Below are 21011 nucleotides of genomic sequence, written 5' to 3' on the forward strand. Positions count from 1 at the left end.
ACTAAATCGATAATCGTTTTTGACCGTAAAATGCATACAATATTCATTTGTATCAATTGAAGTTAATATATTTTTTTGAATCCTATAAGTTTTAACATTAAACTTGATTTAATTTTTTAAGAAAGAAAAGATATATTAAAAATGAATAATTCCTTAAGATATAATTTAGGTCAGACTTTTATAATAACAATATATTTAGGTCAGCAATTAATCGCACATGGAAATCCGACAAAGGAACCAAAAAGAACGAAAAGGCTATCATTTTTTCAATCTATTTATAATTTAACATTATTATGTTAAATACTTTAATAAATATATATATATAAACATTATATAACACTATCTTACGGTAATACTTAACATTTGCAACGATCCGGCAATCTCAGCAAGGGGTTGCCCAAAATTCGAAGACGCTTCGTGCAAAAATTTAAACTTTTCCAATGATGGCGTCAAAAATTAAATTTTCTTCAGTTTCATCATTTATCAAGTTTTATTTACTTAAGTTAAAATCTTATATGTATAAAAAAAAAAGTTGTTTGTCGCATGTGCATCACAAATAAATACCAACAAGTAGTAATACTAATACAACGGCCGCAAGTATCGTAATGAGCATTATTTTTTTCTGTAAAAAAAATAATCAAATTGATTTTTCTAGAATTGGGATTAGTGGGTTGTTAGAATCGCCAAACCTTCCGCGCACGCTTCTGATGCTTCTCGGCCTGGTCCAGCTCATCGGCGCCCTTGTCCACATGTAGGGTCGCCTGCTGGGCATGGAACTCGACGCGCTGGATCGTCTCGCTCTGCTCCATTACGAGCGTCTGAATGCGCATGAACAGAGCATGCACCTCCTCGATGGACTTCTCCAGGCGACGCAGCTCATTGAATCGATCCATCAGATCACGCAGCGTTTGTCGTTCCTTCTCCGTCTCTTGTAGGAACTAGGAAAGTGAATGCAAGGCATGCAGGTAAGTGTTTTGAATAGTATATTCAGTATATTCTAACTCTATATGCATAGTTCTTCTTTGGATTGTAAGCATTTTTAAAAACAAAATGGGACATAACTTAGGCAGACATGAAGGTCTTTCTTTAGAGATATCCCAAAGGAGAAAGCTATGACAGCTATAGGCCTTTCCTTACTTTCCAATCTTGAGCTTGGTAATTTGTTTACCCAAATCATATATGTATATTATTTTATGACACGGAAAGAAGAAGTATTTTATGGAGCCTCTACAGATAAGGCTTTTATAAGCAATTGATTGTCTTGTTTGTTGTCAGTCGAGAGTGTTTACTGTACTTACATTGTCCACAAAGAGCTTTGTTGTTTTGTTTTCGATGAGTGACTCGATTTCTTGTTCGCTGGCTTCCGAGTTGACTAAAATTAAATAGAAACTTGAGCCTAAAAGTCAAATATATATATATTTATAATTATACTTACTGATTTTGGAGTGAAGTCTCAGATTTTTCTTGACCTTTGTCTCGTAATTTTGCAGGAATAGTTCGTTTTTGTGCCACAGATTGATAAAGGTCTGATGCAGGCCATAGAAAAGTGTCCTTTTCATCCTGGCCTCCAGGCTATAGTCATTTTCTGCCGGTAGATTCGCCTTAAAATCCTTGAAGCGTGTCATTAATTGATTGCCAACTCTTAGATTTTTATTATGCAGTTCATCCATTTCATTTTCTTTATAGAAAGAAAGGCTATATTAATTTTTTTGGGATATAACGTATACGCACCGTTGAACGTTCGCAGATTAATGGTTTGGGTCATTCGGTTCATGGCTTCCAAATTGGCGGCAATAACTGCAAGTTGTTGTCGTATTTCCGAGTACTAAAAAATATTTATATTTTTTTTTATAAAATTTGAATAAAGTTTTAAAAAGGAAAACCAAAGAAAATTACATTTAGATCTTAATTCTTTAAAGATTCTAGGCATTTTATGTAGAACCGGTTCCTTACCTCCCTTTTTTTTATAAATTTGTTTTAAAAATCTACTTTTTTTTATTAAATACCTCATTAGTTTAAATACTTGGTAATTAGTAACTTTTTTCTAAGCCCCTTCGACTCCAAATGTCACATAAATCATTATAAACATAAATCACATTGTTTATAAAGCTAAGCCCTGGTAACAATTTATTTAGTTTGTTTCTTTTTACAACTTCAAGGTAATTTCCTAGTCATATAATACATATATTTTTTCATTTAAAAGGTATATCCTTCTTTTAAATAAAATCTAGTTAGTTACCAAGTGAGAATTTTTTGTTTACTTTTATGAAGAATTTGAGAAATCCCCCCTAGAAGTAAGTAGGCGTGACTATCACCATTCAAGTACTCTTTCTCCTATCTTTTTCGCTCTTTTTTGTTCTCTCTCCTTTTACCTTCGTAATCACAACAAACAGACTTAATGGGAAATAAAACAAAAATAACAAAAAAAAAGTTTTTTTTTTTCTACGCTTATCACGAGTTTTCGCGCGACAGCGATTGAGTAATACAGCTGATTCATAAAAAAAACTATGCCTACAAAAATGAAGCAGATTCTCTGGAAATTTGGGATTTTTTTTCAGATTTAAAAAAAAAAATATATAAAAATATTAATTGAAGAAAATTTAGAGACTTAAAAAGAACTGTATTGAGGGAATATTATAATTTTTCAATACTTTTTCTAAATTGTTTTGCAAAAATTTACAAGTACTAGCTACATTTGAATATCTTAAATGGTTCTTAAAAAATAGGAGTAATAAAAAAATATCTAAAAAAAATAAAACTACAATTTAACAAAACAAAAACTACCATTTGGAGATTCATGAGGATTTACTTTTGTTTCCAAAATAGTATTTGATTTTGATCTAAGTTTGATTTTGAAACTTAAAAAAAAGAAACAAAATTTTTCTAGGATTTTCTTACCCTTCACAAAAATTTGTTTAATATTATTTTGTTATTATTTCTTTAATAAAATATTATAAAAACCACTTACCGGATTAAGAATATCATCCACATTTGTTCCATTCTGAGACATTTTCTGGCCAAGTCGTTCTTTATTCTTCTCGCTACTATTATTATTATTGTTGTTGGTATTATTTGTGATATTGTGGATAGGTACTATCGTATAGTTGTTACTGCCACTGCTGGTATTACTGTTGTTCACGAACTCCGTGGTTCCACTGTACATATTAACAAACAGTGAACCATTTGACGATGAATTCGAGCTTGTGCTCAGCGTTCGCTAAAAACACACAACAAAAAAAATATTTAAAAACAAACTTTCTAAAATATTTATTTTTTCGAAAAAAAAAATCAAGTCAAGTGAAATAAGTCCATGCGATCTTAACGAAGTGCAGCGAAAAACTGAGCGAAAAATGTAAAAAAAAAACGTTGTATAGAAACTACCAACTTTGCTCGAGTTTATTTACTATTTTTTTGCTGTTTTTAACTAAGGGTTTCTTTTTTTTTTTATTTTGTTATAGTGTTTTCCTTTATTTTTTGTTGTTATTTGGCTGACTACAATCTGGTTCGCGGTGTAAGCGAACAATAAAAATAACTTCAGTACTGGAAATCACTTAGTGCTAAATAAAAAAAAAAAAAAAGTTTAAAAGAGAGGGGGGAGGGCACAAGTGGGGAGACCTCGAAAAAAATCTATATATGTAGGCCGTTGTCGGTGGGTGGCAGGTTGGCGTAAGTGTGATGTTTCGGTCTACTTTATCGCTGTTATCTCTGGACAATCTGATAAATATTTAGCACTCTTTTTTATACCCTTGCAGAGGGTATTATAATTTTGGTCAAAAGTGTGCAACGCAGTGAAGGAGACATCTCCGACCCTATAAAGTATATATATTCTTGATCAGGATCACCTCCTGAGTTGATATGAGCATGTCCGTCTGTCCGTCTGTCCGTCTGTCCGTCTGTCTGTCCGTCTGTCTGTCCGTCTGTCTGTTTCTACGCAAACTAGTCTCTCAGTTTTGAAGCTATCGTCTTGAAACTTTGCACACACCCTTCTTTCTTTTGCACGCAGTATATAAGTCGGAACGGCCCGGATCGGCCGACTATATCCTATAGCTGCCATATAACTGATTGATCGGAAATGGTATAACTTTGGTGTTTTTAAAGTTAGAGAGTTCAAATTTTAGGTGAGAGCTATTTTTGGCAAAATAATACGACATGCCAAATTTCGTAAGGATCGGCCGACTATATCCTATAGCTGCCATACAACTGAACGATCGGAAATGACCCAACTTTAACCCAACTCGTGTTTTTGAAGATAGAAAGCTGGAACTTGGTACAGATTATATATTTGGTCAGTTGATCCGACCTACCAAATTTCATTAGGATCGGCCTACTATATTCTATAGCTGCCATATAACTGAACGATCGGAAATGGTACTTGGTAGAAATATCAACTTTCGTATTTTTGAAGATAGAAGTTTGGGACTTTTTTTAGATTTTGTATTGTAAAAAATTGGATTACATATTCCTATTGCCATAAGGATCGGCCAACTATATCCGATGTTTGCGATATATATCCGGTTTTAACTGCAAGGGTATATAAACTTCGGCTCCGCCCGAAGTTAGCTTTCCTTTCTTGTTTTTTTTCTAACCCCTCTCGATTCTCGTCGATTCGCGTTTCTCGATCTCTCAAGTCCAGAGAGCTAAGGAGCAGACAGGGCGTTACAGTAGTAAAAAAAACCGCGTTTATATAGCCAATATATTGTAGAGCTTAGAATTTACATAAAATTTTGTTTATAAAAATAATGTTTTATAAAACATAATCAAAGTGACGGAATTTAAAATGTAGACTGGGAATTTGGAAAAGTAATTTTTAGAAAGGGTGCTTTGTTGTGATTTTTGTTGAAAATATATATCTTTAATTAAAGAAAGGGCATTAATAGTTTGTACAATACATTTTTTGTTTTATCAAAAATTTAAGATAAATGGTTAATTAAGTTTCAAGAATGAAAAATAGTATTACTAGGTTTATAGTCATCGAATTAGAAAAAAATCTAAACTATATATATACCATTTATATTAAAAAAAAGTCTAAGCATTTATATACAATCGTTAAATGATTAAATGACTATACAATACAAAATAAAATATTTCATGAATCTTGAATTTTTTTTATTGAAAATTTAATGAAACAAAAGACTCTTAGGGGTTTTTAACCTTTAACTCCAAAATATGAAGAAATTCTGGGTTCTAATTCTAGGTTAGAATAGAAGAAACATATATTCTCTATATATTATATAGTCGTATCAACTGTTGAGTCAGTATAACCTTGTCCGTTTGATCGTCTGTCCGTATGTCCGTTTGTCCGTCTGTTTCTATGCCATTTTTTTTCTTTATTTTAAAGCTATTGAACTGAAATTTGCACACAATCTTTATTTATTAAAGTCAGCATATAATGTAGTTGAGAACAAAAGAAATCGGTGTTCTATATTTCTATAATTTTCATATTTCTGAACAATATATAAAATTATATAAAAATGTTTTAATCTGCTTTTTGTTACTTCCAGCTTGATATATTGTTTATATTTTATTCTTAAATCTCTATACGTTTTTTACTTTTTTAAATATTTTTTTTTAACCCTTAATTTATTGTTTATCCCACTGTTCACGAAACTCATTAGCGGGTTACCTCACCACCCCCTTGATTTTGAGTTTTTCTTTTTATTTTGTTGCTCCACTTACCTGTAAAAGCTCCGGTAGTCGATCTTTAACCATTTTTGTTGTTTCTTGTAAATATTCTGTTAAGGTTTATATTTATTTTTGAATTTTTTATCGACCGGTTTTTGGAAAATTTTAAAAATTTTTCTTTAATATTTTTGCACATATATTTTTGTTTCAATATTTATATGTTTTATTTGTTAACTTAACTGGAACATGGATATATATATAAATATATATTATTATTTTTTCAACCTAACAGCTGTTCGCTTTCTTACGTACAACCGGAGAATGCGAGAATTTGAGAGAATCGGGGAGAGAGTGAGAAAAGTGCAAAGAGAACTAAGGCTTGTTATCAAAAAGCTTATCAGTTTACGACGTTTACTGATTAGAAACAAAAATATATATACAGATATAGAAGTATATATATGAGTATTCCAAATATGTGCCCTTCACTTGGCAGAGAGAGATAGTCAGAAAGAAATAATCATTTTCACACTATTTTCTCACTTTATTTTGCACAGAACTCTCTTTATTATTTATATTTCGGTTTTTCACTTAAAAAAAACTTAATTTTTATTTAAAAAATTTTTATTTTTTATAAACTATACATTTATTTGGAATATTTTTCTTAATAAAAGTAAAAGAATTTGTTATTATTTTGTGTTTACCGCGCCGCGTACGTTTTCGAACTGAATTAAACGCCGGCGAAAAAAATAAAAGCTGGGAAGCCTCCCTTCTCAGTCGCGCCGAGATTTCTTTCAATTAAAAAAGATTAAAGACAGATACATATATACCTATGTATATCTTCTAAGTATATATTTGTATCTCTGACTTTTTCGCAAAAGAGAGTGAGAATCAAGCCGGAGATTTGTATTATTTTATGTATAGTTAGTTACAGTAGCAGTTCACATGAATAAATCATTTATATTTTTTTTCGTTTGCCCCCGAAAATGTAAACTGGTTTAAAAACGAGTCAGGAAAAATGTGTTAATTGCTTTTTATTATTACTTGTATTATTATTATTACTTCTCGTTGTTATTTTTGTTGTTGTTGTATTGTGCTTGGAGTTCCGTTCAATTGAAAAAAAAAAATAAACTTAGAAATATGCAACCACGACACGAAGTCGACGCCGACGATGGCAACGTCCAAAAGTCACTTGCGCTAATTAGTTGAACTTTTTTTCTATTGCCGCTTTCTGCTAGTGCTTTTTAGGTCTGCTGCCATAATACCCTGGGTATGCATTTTCCAGGGTATCATGGGGTAGTTACTGTCCTAGGGGTTAGGGTCAAAGGTTCAATGACTAAAAGAATTAATGATTTTTTCGATTTTTTATTATTTTTTTTGGGATTTAACACATTTTTTTGAATATTTTATTTTTGAAAGTTGGAGTTACAAGTTGGAATTGTCGATTTTAAAATAAAATAGTTAAAAATTAGTATAAAATTACAGTAAAATTAAATTAGTAAAAAATGTAATTAAAGTAAAATTAAAGGTTTTAAAATTAGTAAAAAATGTAAGTACATATTTAAAGCTCTTACAACTTAATAATTTGGAATACAAAATATTTAAAAGCTAAATGCTATACTTTTTAAAAGCAATTTAAAATCTATTTGTTTTTTCTAAAATTTATCGTTATAATAAAAAAAATCTCAATTAAATCATATAATTTTTTTTTAATACTTTTTTTTAGTATATTTTTGGTATTTATTGAAGGTCTGATTTCAGATTTCAATGTCTTGAAAAAAACGTATTAAATTTTATGAAAAATTTTGTTTAAAACAAAAAATTCATAATTATAAACCACTAAATTGATAAACCACTAATAATAACTTGAGAAATAAATACAATATTTTTTTTAATAAAATTTTAAGTCTTGCAATTAATTTACAGGGTATTATCTATTAATGTACCCTCTTGACTTGTGCCTTGACTTCTTAAATGTTTTTGTTGCTATTCTTGTGGTTGCAAAACGAAGCTTATAAACTACATACGTCAACAACAACAATGACAACAATAATAAAAAATAAAAAAGAAAAGTAACAAAAACAACAACAAGAAAAAGGAAAAAAAGCAATGAAAACATCAACACCAGACAGTTGCGAATTTCCATTTCTCATATAGTTTGCAAATTCCTCTCAAGTTGCCATGCCAAAAAGAACGAGAAGGGAAATAACAATTGCCACTCGTTAATAATGCAGCAAGAATAAAAAATAAAACCAAAACAAACATAAAAAAAAATACAAATAAATAAAAAAATGATATACGTGTGATATATTGAACTGTAGAATCGCATGCAATTCAATCGCAATTCAATGGGCAGGGGGGACTACAAAATATTTAAATAAATCATTGCTTTGCATGACAACTCAAAATAAAAACCCAATAAGATATTCCAAGAAGTGAATTACTTGATTGATTTAGTAAATAAATAATATACAATATATTCTTGTAAAATATTTTATTATTCTGTCGGGGAATCTCCAATCATGTTCAAGTTTTATTTCTCGAGTGACTTTTGTGTATCAATTGCTTATCAATGAAATTTCTTTGGCGTATTAAATGACACTCGCAATGTCATTTACCTTTCAAGTGTCGAAAGGCTAATTTTATACCTTATAAGATATATATATATATATTATATAGTTTGTATATATAAATGCTTGTATGTAGTAATGTGACTCAAGTCCCTTTCGGATTATTTTTTTAAGAAAGCGATGCAAGTCGTTACATTTTGTTGAAATTGTGACCCAAAAATGGGAATTTCTTTGGAGTATATTTAAAAAAAAGATGCCAGATTTATTAATATATTTTTTATAAATTTAAATAAAAAAAACAAATGTTAATTTTTTTCTAAAAAGATTATCATATTTGAATAATATATATTTCCAATTAAATAAATAGTTTTAAAGACAAACATCTATTTAAATTAATTATTATTTAATTTTAAATTCTCTTTTAAATTTACATATTATTAAAAATTTCCCTTCACCTTAACCCTTTAAGTGCCACTATTTTTCAACAGCATTTAACACCTTAGTTGGCAATTTTCTTTGTTCCCATTGATTGAATTGAAGTTAAATGAAATAATAAAAAGAAAAATATTGTCACAGGTAGTTTATTGTTCCGTTCCATTTTCCATTTTTCTCTTTTCTTTTTTTTTTGGTAGTTTTTCTTTTTCGTCTGGTTTGGGCTTTTCTTTTGTTTACAATTTATTTTGTCATGTGTCGAAAATTGCAAATTTATGAGTTTTTGATGAGTCTTTTTGTGCGTTGTGTGTCCCCTTGGTTGTGTTCCACTTTCTTCCTTTCTTTGTTTTTACTTTTTTTTACCCCCCTTCCCCTCCACCACTCTGTTGTTGTTGTTGTTTGTTTTTTATTTGGGTCAGAGGCTCACGCACAAAACGAGCAGAGGGACAAAAATGGCAAAGGGACAGTGGAGTATGTTTTTTGGAGCAAAATCCAAACAGAGCCCAGGGGGGGAGGCAGAGGTGTGTGTGTGTGTGCTTTTTGACTTTTGATTAAATTCGCACGCGTAAAAAAAAAAACAAAAAAAAAAAAAGAAAACTTACAACCTCATGGAATGTTTTCCAAAAATGATAAACAATAAAGTTGTAGGTTTGGAAAGAGTTTGGCTTCTAAAATTACGTGGTTTTTTCTTGATACATTTTTATTATTTTTTTTTAAAACATTTTTAAAATTAAAAAAAAATAAAGTATAAAAGTATAAGGTTGTCAAATATCTCCCTTCCGCCTTTTTGTCTTTTGAATTTCGCGGCTATGTACAAAGCGCTACAGAGCTCGTATCTGGCAACACTATACATAATTTAAAAGGTCTTGACATAACCTACAAAACGACGCTATGCATGATTAGTTTGGATATTGCGTTCACCAGTTATAGACGTGTAAACATGGAGTTCACTAACGCCGAAATTCGCGCTATTTTAAAGTTTTCCTTCGTTAAAGGCAAATCCGCTAGAGAAACGTTCCGTGAGATTAATGGGGTTTTGGGGGATGGTACTCTATCACTTCGAACCGCGGAGGAATGGTTTCGACGATTCAGAGCCGGTGAAAACGACACCATGGATAAGCCAGCCGGCGGAAGACCTGTGACGACAAATACCGATCAAATCATGGAATACATCGAGTTAGACCGGCATGTGGCTTCTCGTGACATCGCCCAGGAGATGGGAGTTAGTCACCAAACCATTTTAAACCATCTGCAGAAGGCTGGATACAAAAAAAAGCTTGATGTTTGGGTGCCGCATGATTTGACGCAAAAAAACCTTGTGGACCGAATCAACGCCTGCGATATGCTGCGGAAACGGAACGAACTCGACCCATTCTTGAAGCGGATGGTGACTGGCGACGAAAAATGGATCACATACGACAATATCAAACGAAAACGGTCGTGGTCGAAGGCCGGTGAATCGTCCCAAACAGTGGCCAAGCCGGGATTGACGGCCAGGAAGGTTTTGCTGTGTGTTTGGTGGGATTGGAAGGGAATCATCCACTATGAGCTGCTCCCATATGGCCAGACGCTTAATTCTACCATCTACTGCGAACAATTGGACCGCTTGAAGCAGGCGATCGACCAGAAGCGTCCAGAATTGGCCAACAGGAAGGGTGTAGTGTTCCACCAGGACAACGCCAGACCACACACTTCGTTGATGACTCGTCAGAAGCTACGGGAGCTCGGATGGGAGGTTTTATCGCATCCACCATATAGCCCGGACATAGCGCCAAGTGATTACCACCTGTTCCTGTCCATGACGAACGCCCTTGGTGGTGTAAAGTTGAACTCAAAAGAGGCTTGTGAAAAGTGGCTGTCCGAGTTCTTCGCAAATAAGGAGGGGGGCTTCTACGAGGGAGGTATTATGAAGTTGCCGTCTAGATGGAAACGGATTATCGAACAAAACGGCGCATATTTCAACTAAATCGGATCACTGTAACACTTTTTATAAAGCATTGAATAAAGAGCAAAAAAGCGGAAGGGAGATATTTGACAACCTTATATAAAATAAATAGAAAAAAGCCTAAGTAATTATTGTTATTTTTGTGAAAGAAAAATACAATTTTATTAAAATATGAGAGGTTTTAATAAAAAATCTTAAATGTAAAAAAACGTTAGGCATCAAAAAACAATTTTAAAACCTTTTTAAAAAAATGTTAAAATTTGCAATAAATTCAATAAAAAAATAAATAAACATTAAAGACATTTAAGACATTTTTTGGAGCTTAAAAAAATTCCACAACATAAATACATTATAAATATTAAACATTACCCATATTAACAAGTTTTTTTGATGAGAAAAAAATGTAACAATAAAACATTATTTAGATCAACATTTTTTAAAATCTATATATTTGAACCTTTTTAAAAATTCCATATACCCCGCCTATACACTTTCTGATTTTAAATTGACAAAAGAAGATATTCCAAAATTTTTGCACGTGCCAAAAAATAAAAAAAAAAACAAAAGAATTGCAGACAAATTGCTTTTAAAGCCTTTAAGGCATTATGAGAGGGTGGCAGGGGGCATCGAAGGGTGATGGGGATTTTAAAATGGATGCGAGAAGCTTGATCCACACCAATTTAAATGCGCGCCCAAAACTATGCAACGAAATTTCATATTTCTCTTTTTCTCCATTTGCATAAAAGTCACACCAACGTGTAACCAAAGCAAACCAACTCGCCAAAAAATAGAAAAAAAAACGTTAAAAGTTCTATGCGTTTTTTTTTCACTAATGCAAATTTTTGGATTTTTTTTTTGTGGTTTCTAGTTGCGGTCTGGGTAAGTGTTTGGTTTTCGGCGATGGCTTTTAGAAAGGTTTGGAGGGGGAGGGTGGTGGTTCAGTAGGGGGTGTGCACTGTAGTGTACCCCGTCATCATAATGTGAATTATTCATTTGTTTATGCTCTTAGTTCATGTTTTAATTAAACTTGTTGGTTGAACTCTCTCCCTTGGTTTTCATCAAACATATGGGGCGTATGAGTAATGTTTCATGGTATTTTATGTTCTTTTTAATTGGTATTTTTTCGATTAAGCATTTTATTGTAATATTGCTTAGTTTCTTAAAGAATTTCTTAAATGTAATATATTTTTTAATATTTTAAATCTTTACCCAAAAAATAAGGCATAAAAACCAGAAAAGTTCATGAAAATGGCCAAGTAGCATTATTTATCGTATCGTACGCATTAAACACACTCACATATAAATAAAAAGGAATACACACACACACACACAGAAATGATAAGGATGAGGCCATAGTGAAAAGCAAAACAAAATGGCGCTGCATTCATAATGGCGGTTGGTGGTTCGGTCGCTTCCTGTTCTTCTTCTGCAGCTTCACTTCCTGCTTCTTGGGCTCTACTTGGGTTGCCATGTCGCAGCGGATGCTTGGCATTTATTGCAGGCGACAATATTTTGCTTTGCCCTACTGCATCCTTGGTAGAATCCCCCCTCTCCATTTTCATCCTTTTGTCAGTGGGTGTGTGGGTATGTGTGCATCCTGTGTTTGCCATGTCATTGTCAGCAGGCGATAGAAGCTCGCTGAGAGCCAAGGAAATTTTCACTCCTATTTGTTTATAATAAAGTCACAAAAGGACAACAAAGCACTCTTCGGCGATAGAGTCGAAGGATACAGGACGATGATGAACAGCGACAGGAAGTGACACGTTCCCCAAGCCAAGCTGGTTAGAAATAGGACTAAAAAAAAATAATGGAAAGCCCTACTTTTCTTCTAGAAGACTAGTTTCTTATTTGCTCTTGTGGATATATTTTTGAATATTTTGGTTAAAAGGATAATAAAAAAAGGGACATAAATTAAAAAATACATTCTATATTCAGCAATACCCTTTTTATAGAGTGTAGAAATTGGAAAATAACGCCTGGGAATTTTGTTATGAATTGCAGGAGAGAGAAACTAGAAAGGATAATGGAACTTAAAGCTAAAACTTAGATTTAAAAAATCCTAGAGAGCTGTAAAGTTAAAAAAAATTATAAAAAAAAAAACAGAGAAACTTAAGAAATTCATAAAAAAAATTCTCTACTGTTTCTAAAGAATGTTTTCTTTTTATTTTTAAATAAAAAATAGATAAATTAAAATATAAAAGAAAAATAAGTATCTCTACCAAACAATAAAAAAATAAAGAAAAAAAATATAAAATATAATAAAAAAATATTCAATAGTAAGTAATTGAATAAATAGATTTCCTTAGCTGATTTTCTTATTTGGCAACAAAATCCTCAAGGGATTCTATCCCTCATAAATATTTATTTACATGTATATGTATATATTTTATTCAAGTAATATCAAGTATACATATATGTATATATCTATAAAAAATAATACCATATTCATGGTGTCTTTGGACACCAAGTTGATTGTATAAAGCCAGAGTCTGGAGCAAAGTAAACGGCTTACTTTGTAATCAGAGCCAAGGATTTTGAGCTGCAACAACATGTTGTCCTGATTTATCCTTGCCCCTGTTTGTCCTTGTACCCTCTGGCTCTCCCTGAATCGCCCACAACCAGCTGAGGTCCTTTTTCCTAACACGTCTTACCCGTCCATGGTGAGTCTTTTTCTTTATTTATTTTTTTTTTTATTTTTTCTTACCGCTCATCTCTTCTTGCAACATTTTTCCCTGTTGCAGGACACACCACTCTATTGAAGGATGTGGGAGGCAGGGCAGAGCAATTGTCCTGTCCGAAGACAAATTTCATTCTTAGTCCTTGCCACAGCCAAAGGATTTGTCAAAGCATATGAAGAGACTAAAACTTGTTAACTGAAATCTTTCTTTATTTTTTTTATTTTTTTTCGAAGAAAAAATATTTGTTGTCTATGTTCGGAGAAAATGCAGTTAAGCGGGCGAAGAAAAAGGGATTTTAAGGAATTTTAGTACAAAAAAAAAATATCCAACAGCTTTTTCACAGATTTTCTCACAGGACTCGTGTGGGTTATCCTTTAAAATTAAAGATTAGAGAGAGATTAAAGACTTGATTTATTTATTTTATAAAATGAATTGTAAATTAAGTTAATTTGCCAATTAACTTTGAAGCTCTTTTATTGCAAGGAAATCTGGGCATGTCCTTTTCGGCTTAAGCAGGCAAAGACGACAAGTGTCAGGCGACCGCAAGTTGCATGTTAAGTGTGTCACAAGGACCTGCATCCCAACCACCCATCCTGCGTAGATTACCGTTCTGTATTGCCAGGACAACTGCTGAGAAAGCAAAATCAAGTCCAGTTGTTGCAATTCCGTTGACGACTCTTGGCCTGATACCAGGGAGCGTCCAGGACCTTTTGTCCAGGTCCTTACCTCTTTAGTCCTTACACTAAGAGAAAATCTTCAGCTTAAAGTTTTGGATTTATTTTGAAATACATTTTTAAAAAATGTTTTTTTTTTATAAGAATTTAATTTAATGCCTTTATAATTATATTTTTAATTTTTATTTAATGATATATTTATTTTTCTCAGTGCCTATAATTAGAGCACTCGTGTTGCGCTCGGATATGCTGAGCACACATCCCGTATCCTGCGGTGGAGAGGACATTGATTGTGGGATTCGATTTGGTCAAACGCGAGCAATTACATCAATTATTTCGATAATTATCAATTGCAGGCTTGGCCGCAAATTAATTGAGTTAAGGTCTCTTGGACTGCAATTGCCAGCCATATGTACTAACAGCTTCTCTTTCAATTTTTTTTATCTTGAAATGGTATTTCTAAGATATTATCTTTTTGAATAAAAAAAACAAAAGACCCAGGACCAGGACCCCCTTTCCAGAAATAATAAATTGGGGTGGGAAGTCGAACCATGTGGCTTCGCAGATTGAGTGTAAACCTATTAGAGAAATTGCCAACTAAATGAACCTCTAAGCACACACCCACGCACAGCCACACACACACACACCCTACACCCACGCACCTGGGTCAATTCAATTACTTCAACAGGCGAGGGTGGATCTAAGAGTTTAGAGGGAAGTCCAATAAGTACCGGGTATCATATGAATGGATAGGATTTTTCTTTCTTTTTTTATCCTCATCTTTTCATTTCGACCATTTAATATTCTTATTATATATAAAATTAATTTTTATTGTTAAAATTCATCTTCTATTATTTTTCTTATATTTATTTTCCTACCCCTTATGGGCAAACTTTACAATCCACCCATTTTGCTATGATTTGGCTGGAGTGTAATTTAAGACATATTTTCCTCTTTGTGGCTGTAAATATTTAATATATTTTCCTGGCCCGGTCGAGGGCCATTCCCGTAAAGCTTTCACCTCACCTTCACGTCTAACCTTTCCTGGCACGCCCCCCATCCTGCCCACTCCCCCGTTTATCCTTCTTTGCTGAAAAAAAACAGCAATTGGCATAAAAATAAAGCGAAGTCCTCGAATTTCCTGGACTAGCATTATTATTGTTATTAAATTTTACTGCCTTTAACTGTTGCTGCGGCTCCAAGACAAATTAGAGGCGGTTGTTAGGGGAAGGGGCGTGGCCACACATATGTCTGTGTAGGTGTATAAGGAGGTCCTGTTGTAGGACCTCGTCCGTTTTACGCACAATGTTTTAATGTTGTGTTTGTGTGCTCATCAATATTTATTGCGGTTCGACTACGTGAGCCGCACACAATCAGCGTCAGGACCTGTTCATGTCCTGTTCAAGCAAGAGGTCCTTTTAGCAACCAATCTCTTCTCCTGTCCCTGCCCTTGTCGTCCTTCTAGGCTGAGGGAGGGCCTCCTTGGCATTTGTGCAAATATTTTTATTATGCCCTGCCCTTCGGATGGCTAGTGATTGAGCCTCGAATATACCCTTAAATATTTACAGTTTGCAGTTCATTTAATTATTAAATTGGATGTAGGATATATAAAATATTTCAAAAATAAATTATTAAATATTTAATATTAAGGAGACATGTATAAAATAGGAGAAGAAGACAAATATAAAAGTGAAAATAAAATTTATAGTATTGAAAAAAAACTCAACATTTTAAAAACTTTATTTCCTGAAAAAACAATAAATAAATATGTGTTTTCCAAGAATTCAACCTTAAAAAAACCTTACTTTTATTTAAAATTATTTGTTTTAATAACATACTTGTTCTTTTTTGTTTCAAAAAGAAACTATTGATTATTTTAAACATTTAATTGTTTAAATTTCACTCATCTAAATTCTTAATTTAATTAAAAAATTTATTAAATTTAATTAAACATAAAATATAAACACATATTACCCATTTTTTATAGAGTAACCATTTAATTTTATTTATACTATTAGTTATAATCCTCGTTTGGGGTTAACCAAACGATACGCTTTTTCACCATTTTTCCCCACCCCGCTCTAATTTCATCCACCAAGCCGGGCGACCTCTGACCTCCGATGTATTACCAACTCCTCCCGGCCTTTAGGGCTAAAACAATAAGCCATTGTTTTGCCCTGCAGAGGGGTGTCGTGGCCCAAGGAGGTCATGCCATTTACTATTCAAAACTTCAATTACCGCCAAAGTAGGAAGCCGGCGGGTGGGCGAAGCGCTAATTTCCCTCTCACCTCACACCCATTGTTATTATGCTGATTTAACGGTTTATTTGCAAATAAATAAAACAAAAGTTTATTGGTTATTAAGACATTTCTATTCCCACCCACTCTCTCCATTCCCATTTCCACGGAAAAGCCAGAAAAAGAAAATGGGAAAAAAAAGGAAAAGCGGTTTAGCTCACGCAGCCCGAAAGTAGGCAACCGATTTGCTTCTTTTGTTCGACAACGATTTTCGCTTCAAATAGTTTAACTGGGAATAATGGTGTGGTAAAGGACAATTAAGTAAAGCCGATTAGAACATTTAAGTAAATCAATTGATGTATAATAAATGATTCCCTCCGATTCGTTTCGATCCGATTTGCTTCGCTTGGGGGCTTCGTCCGCGCAGAAAGGTTGAAAATAATGAAAATCTGTCGGAGAAGCTTTTGCTGACAAGAAAATATGTATCACAAATACAAGATGGAAAAAGTTCCAACCACAATTAGTTTTCGGGGCAGTATCTATCATTTCAGAATAATTGTGATATTTAAAATATAAATTAAATAAAATATATAATAAACACTGAATAAAATAAAAGGACCCCGGGAAATGTCAAAAAATTATAAAATATAAATAAATATCCATAGCTATATTTTGATGCAGGTTAGTAAAAAATCGTTTTAAAAATCCTTAAAGGCATCCCTCTCAAGAATCGGATAGGAATTGGCAAAGATAAAGACTTCGATCTGGTCCATACAGGGCCCCCATGTATTTCCAGAATTTTGCAGGGGACCCCCTAGAAAATTTGACAAAAAATCTAAAAAATATTTTGTTGCTAGGTTTTGATGCAGATCGATGGAGAATCTATCCACGAATCGTTAAAGGTATCCCTGTTAAGAATCGGATAGGAATTGACAAAGATATAGCCTTCGACCTGGCCCATACTGGGTCCCCATGCATTTTCCAGAATTTTTTCCAAAATTTGACAAAAAATCTAAAAAATATTTTGTTGCTAGGTTTTGATGCAGATCGATGGAGAATCGATCCACGAATCGTTTAAGGTATCCCTTTTAAGAATCGGATAGGAATTGACAATGATATAGCCTCCGTTTATAGCCTATAGTTTATATATTTTGATGCAGTTTGGTTGCAAATCGTCGTACGAATCTTAAAAGATGGTGGACCCCTTCGGGGACTTATAATTGATGAAGATATGTCCTGATTGCTGGCGTCGCCATTCAAATCAATTTCCTCGTGATTTTCCTTAATTAGCAGAAAGCCCATAACTCATGAAAGTGCCGAGGGGCGGAATGGGAGTTGGTTGGCTAAGAGGTGCCTGAGAATGGCAGTTGGAGGGTCCTCGGCCTGCTGGGCTGGCACTGAGATGGACAGGATGGACAAAAGGCGCCTCAGGTGCGACAAGAGCAATTTGCATTTAATGCGGCACATTTGTTCGTGGCCGTTCACGTGGCTAACTCGATGGATGCGAATCACGTTGGCTATTCCAGCCCAAAGGATTCGAGCCCAAGGACGAAGGATGTTTCAGGAGAATTGTATAGATGGGTCTTGGAGCTATCCCCACCTTTATGGTGGAAATTGAGAAGAACAAAAAATATTCCCTTTCCACTGAAATATTCCATTGGATTTTTATTATTTTAATAACATTTATTTTCATTTTAAAAATATTATTTCCTCTAGTTTATTTTTTTTTTATTAAAGCCCTTAAAAATAGGAAAATAGGAAGAAATGTGGGGTTTCAAATTTCGTTAGCCTTAAGTCCTAAGGCTCATTCTTGGTTTAATCATTATCTTTATCCCTATCCTCTCAGGTCCTGTGGCCATTGTCCTTGTAATTCAATAAACAGGCGTCAATGCAATTTGTCAAACGAGTTGTTTACTAAAAAAATAAAAAAGACAAAGATATTAAGAAAATGTTACACTAAAATAATAAATATATTAGTTAGTTATTTGATGTATATTTATTAGCACAAATAAAATATAAAATTAGTTTAATTTTTAAATGAAAATGTTTTGGAAATTGAGTATTTTAAACTTTAAAATTATAAAAATTTATTACCTAAAATTTTTTAAATTAAAATATGGTAAACAAAAAATTAACTTCCAACAATTCTTAAGATTTTCCAATTCTTCAAAATATTTCTTGAATCTTTAATATTTCGTTCTTGAATATTTTCTTTCTTGAGAAATCACAGATATTTCTCAATCTTTTTTTCCAGTGTCTTTTCGAGTTTTCGAGGGACCGAAGAGAAGGCAAAGGGCAGGCAAGGTATTAGGCTACCTGCTTTGTTCATTTGCAGCCAGTGGCCATAAATTGCCAACGGGCAACACGGCGTATGAGTTACGGCACAAGGCTAGAAACAAGGGGAGTAGTGGAGTAGAGTGAGTGAGTGACTGAGTGAGTTGGAGGAAGGGAAAAGAGGACGAATTGCAGGAGGAGATGCCGGAAGGGAAGGATCGGATGGGCAGATGCATCCTTGAAGGATTGCCGTGTCAGCTATTTTTCATGCATTTAACAATAGCGAGGGGGGAGGTGAATAGAGAGAGAAGAGAGACTGGGTGTGGCAGGAGTTAAGATGCAGATGAGCTGGAGAATGGCAATGACAACGCCGGCCGCATCCTGTCCGCTGCCAGTCATTCCACTCACTCACTTAGTCACTCATTCACTTACTCACTCACTCAATCACTTGCTCATTCATTCATTCATTCAGTGGCTAACTTGGATAGTCAACTGGCTATTCATTTGGAGCTTGAAGTTTCTGTTTCTTCTCTTTTTTTTTTGTAGAAGGCTTATACCTTCTGTTAATCGAAATAAAAAGGAAAATAATAAACAAAATAGGAAGAAATTAAATAATAGTAAGGGCAATTTTTAGGAATAATAAGGAAATACATAGTACAAAAAAAAAATAAAAATAAATAATAAATAGTACGGGTTATAGTAATAGTACAGAAGATTATAAATAGCGATGAGAAATAAGGAATAAAAGGGACTAACTAATAGGGAAAAATTTCAAATACTAACAAAGAACTACAAATAATATGGGAAAAATGATTTTAAATTAAAGAAAAAAAGTAGAAAAACAGGATATTAATCTTAACCTTGTATTAAAGGATTTTTATATTAAAGGAAAATGAATAAAATACAATGAGTTATTAAAAAATATAAGGAAAACTGTGTTAAGTTAGATATTATCGATTAGTTAACTAAAGTTAGTAATCCTTAAAAAAGTTATAAATTTAATTATTTTTCAAGTATTAATATTGAAACTTTTAAAAGCAAAAGAAAATTATAAAAGCTCAAAACTATAAAACCCAAATATTGCTTAATTCACCTTATTATATGATTACAATACCAAGTAAATATATCTTTCAATTTCTATGCAGTGGCCTAAGTGGCTTCCAAACTATCTTTCTTTTTTTTCTCGTCCTCTTCTCTATTGGCTTTCAGAAGAGAAATGTCCCCTCGTTTATTTATGCATCGACTTGACAAGACTGTAGCATAGCTGCGGCTATTATGGCTTAATTAAGTTTTCAAACACTAATTGAAACTTGGCTTTGTCTTATTTTTTTCCTCCATTTTGTCGTGTCTTGTATTACCATTTTTTTTTTTGTTTACCATGCCGTTGCGTTGGAGAGTTCCTTTAGATCTCCTCCATCACTAAGACAACCACATTCACGTGCCCCGGCAGTTTATCTTCACACATTTGTCCTTTGTTCTTTCATTTTGTTCAGCCTGGCCAAAGGACACAACGAAGGACCTCTATGGCCTTGTCTCTATGGCTCCCTATCCCCATCTACATCGCCATCGCCATCTCATCTCTCTGGCGATGTTGTTTCGCTTTTGTTGGCTTTTTGATTGGAACAAATGCTTTTCTAATCTCAGCTGGAACGTTTGCTTCTTCGAGCATTTCTAGCCATCTTCCTTGGATATTTCTCATTTCGTTTTGTCGCCTATTTGTCATTGCATTTTCCTTGCACATTTTCCTTTCGCATTTCCCCATCCATACTCAAGGATACTGGCCCCCAGGATACACGGATACAAGGGGACAAAGATGTCAACACCAAGAGGAGGCTATATGTGAGGCGAAAAAAAAAAAACAGACTAAGAACTATGAAGTAGTAGTGGGGGGTTACGAAGCATACATCTGCTGCAGGCTATCTTCCATAGTTTTCCTGGCTTTTCTGGAAAAAAATACACTATCGGAAAAATGAGGAACATATTTTGTTAAACAATTATATTTTTTAAAGATTTTTATGCGATTGGGTCACACTATTCTTGATATTTAGACATTTGATCACATTAATACCTGTTTTTAAAGTAAAACTATAGACATAATTTAATTTTTATTAGCCATTTGGTCTCTCTAATATATTTTTTCTTTATACAAGGTCACACTTTAATACAAAATTTTTTTTAAAACTAAAACTATATTTATTAGTGTATTGAAAAATAGATTGCATTGATAGAAAGGGATAGAAATTGCTTTTAATGGCCAGCTGTGTCCAAAAACTGGTTAGAAGGTGGAGGCAAAAATATATGGGCATACATATATCCGGGAAACAAGCTGGGAAGTTGCAAAGTTTTCACCAAAAAATCTTCAATTCGAAAACGGAAGTTTTTGGTGACTTTATAGCTTCACAAAAACATACATACATATATCTTCAATACTTTTTCATCCTCTTACGATTAACTAGACAAAAAATAAAATAATAAAAAGGGAAAACTTTAAATGCTTGGCATTAAATCGAATAAATTGCATTTATGAATGAATGGCAAAAACTAAATCATTGATTTATCAGTGTCTTGATGCTAAATTGAAT

General features: G+C 33.1%; 1 protein-coding gene and 1 long non-coding RNA gene across 3 annotated transcripts in view; one reads left to right on the forward strand and one right to left on the reverse strand.

The window, feature by feature from the left end:
• Positions 1–469: 469 nt before the first annotated feature.
• Syx4 (Syntaxin 4) lies at positions 470–5947 on the reverse strand. Of its 2 annotated transcripts, none has more exons than XM_017247934.3 (7): positions 5677–5947; positions 2969–3217; positions 1732–1825; positions 1436–1678; positions 1299–1372; positions 690–938; positions 470–622 (listed from the first exon to the last, which is right to left on the reverse strand). In XM_017247934.3, the coding sequence occupies exons 1-7, from the start codon at positions 5707–5709 to the stop codon at positions 551–553; spliced, it is 1014 nt and encodes a 337-aa protein (XP_017103423.2). In that variant the 5' UTR covers positions 5710–5947; the 3' UTR covers positions 470–550. The 2 variants fall into 2 exon arrangements, with proteins under 2 accessions (XP_017103423.2, XP_017103432.2); XM_017247943.3 differs by lacking the exon at positions 5677–5947 and adding an exon at positions 4587–4779.
• The window catches only part of LOC108125290 (uncharacterized), a 74840-nt gene continuing 54723 nt past the window's right edge, over positions 895–21011 (forward strand). The window contains exon 1 of the long non-coding RNA XR_001773281.3: positions 895–965. This is a non-coding gene — a long non-coding RNA (uncharacterized lncRNA). The remainder of the gene's footprint in view (positions 966–21011) is intronic.

Source organism: Drosophila bipectinata, chromosome XR (genome assembly GCF_030179905.1).
Source record: "Drosophila bipectinata strain 14024-0381.07 chromosome XR, DbipHiC1v2, whole genome shotgun sequence".
NCBI lineage: Eukaryota > Metazoa > Arthropoda > Insecta > Diptera > Drosophilidae > Drosophila > Drosophila bipectinata.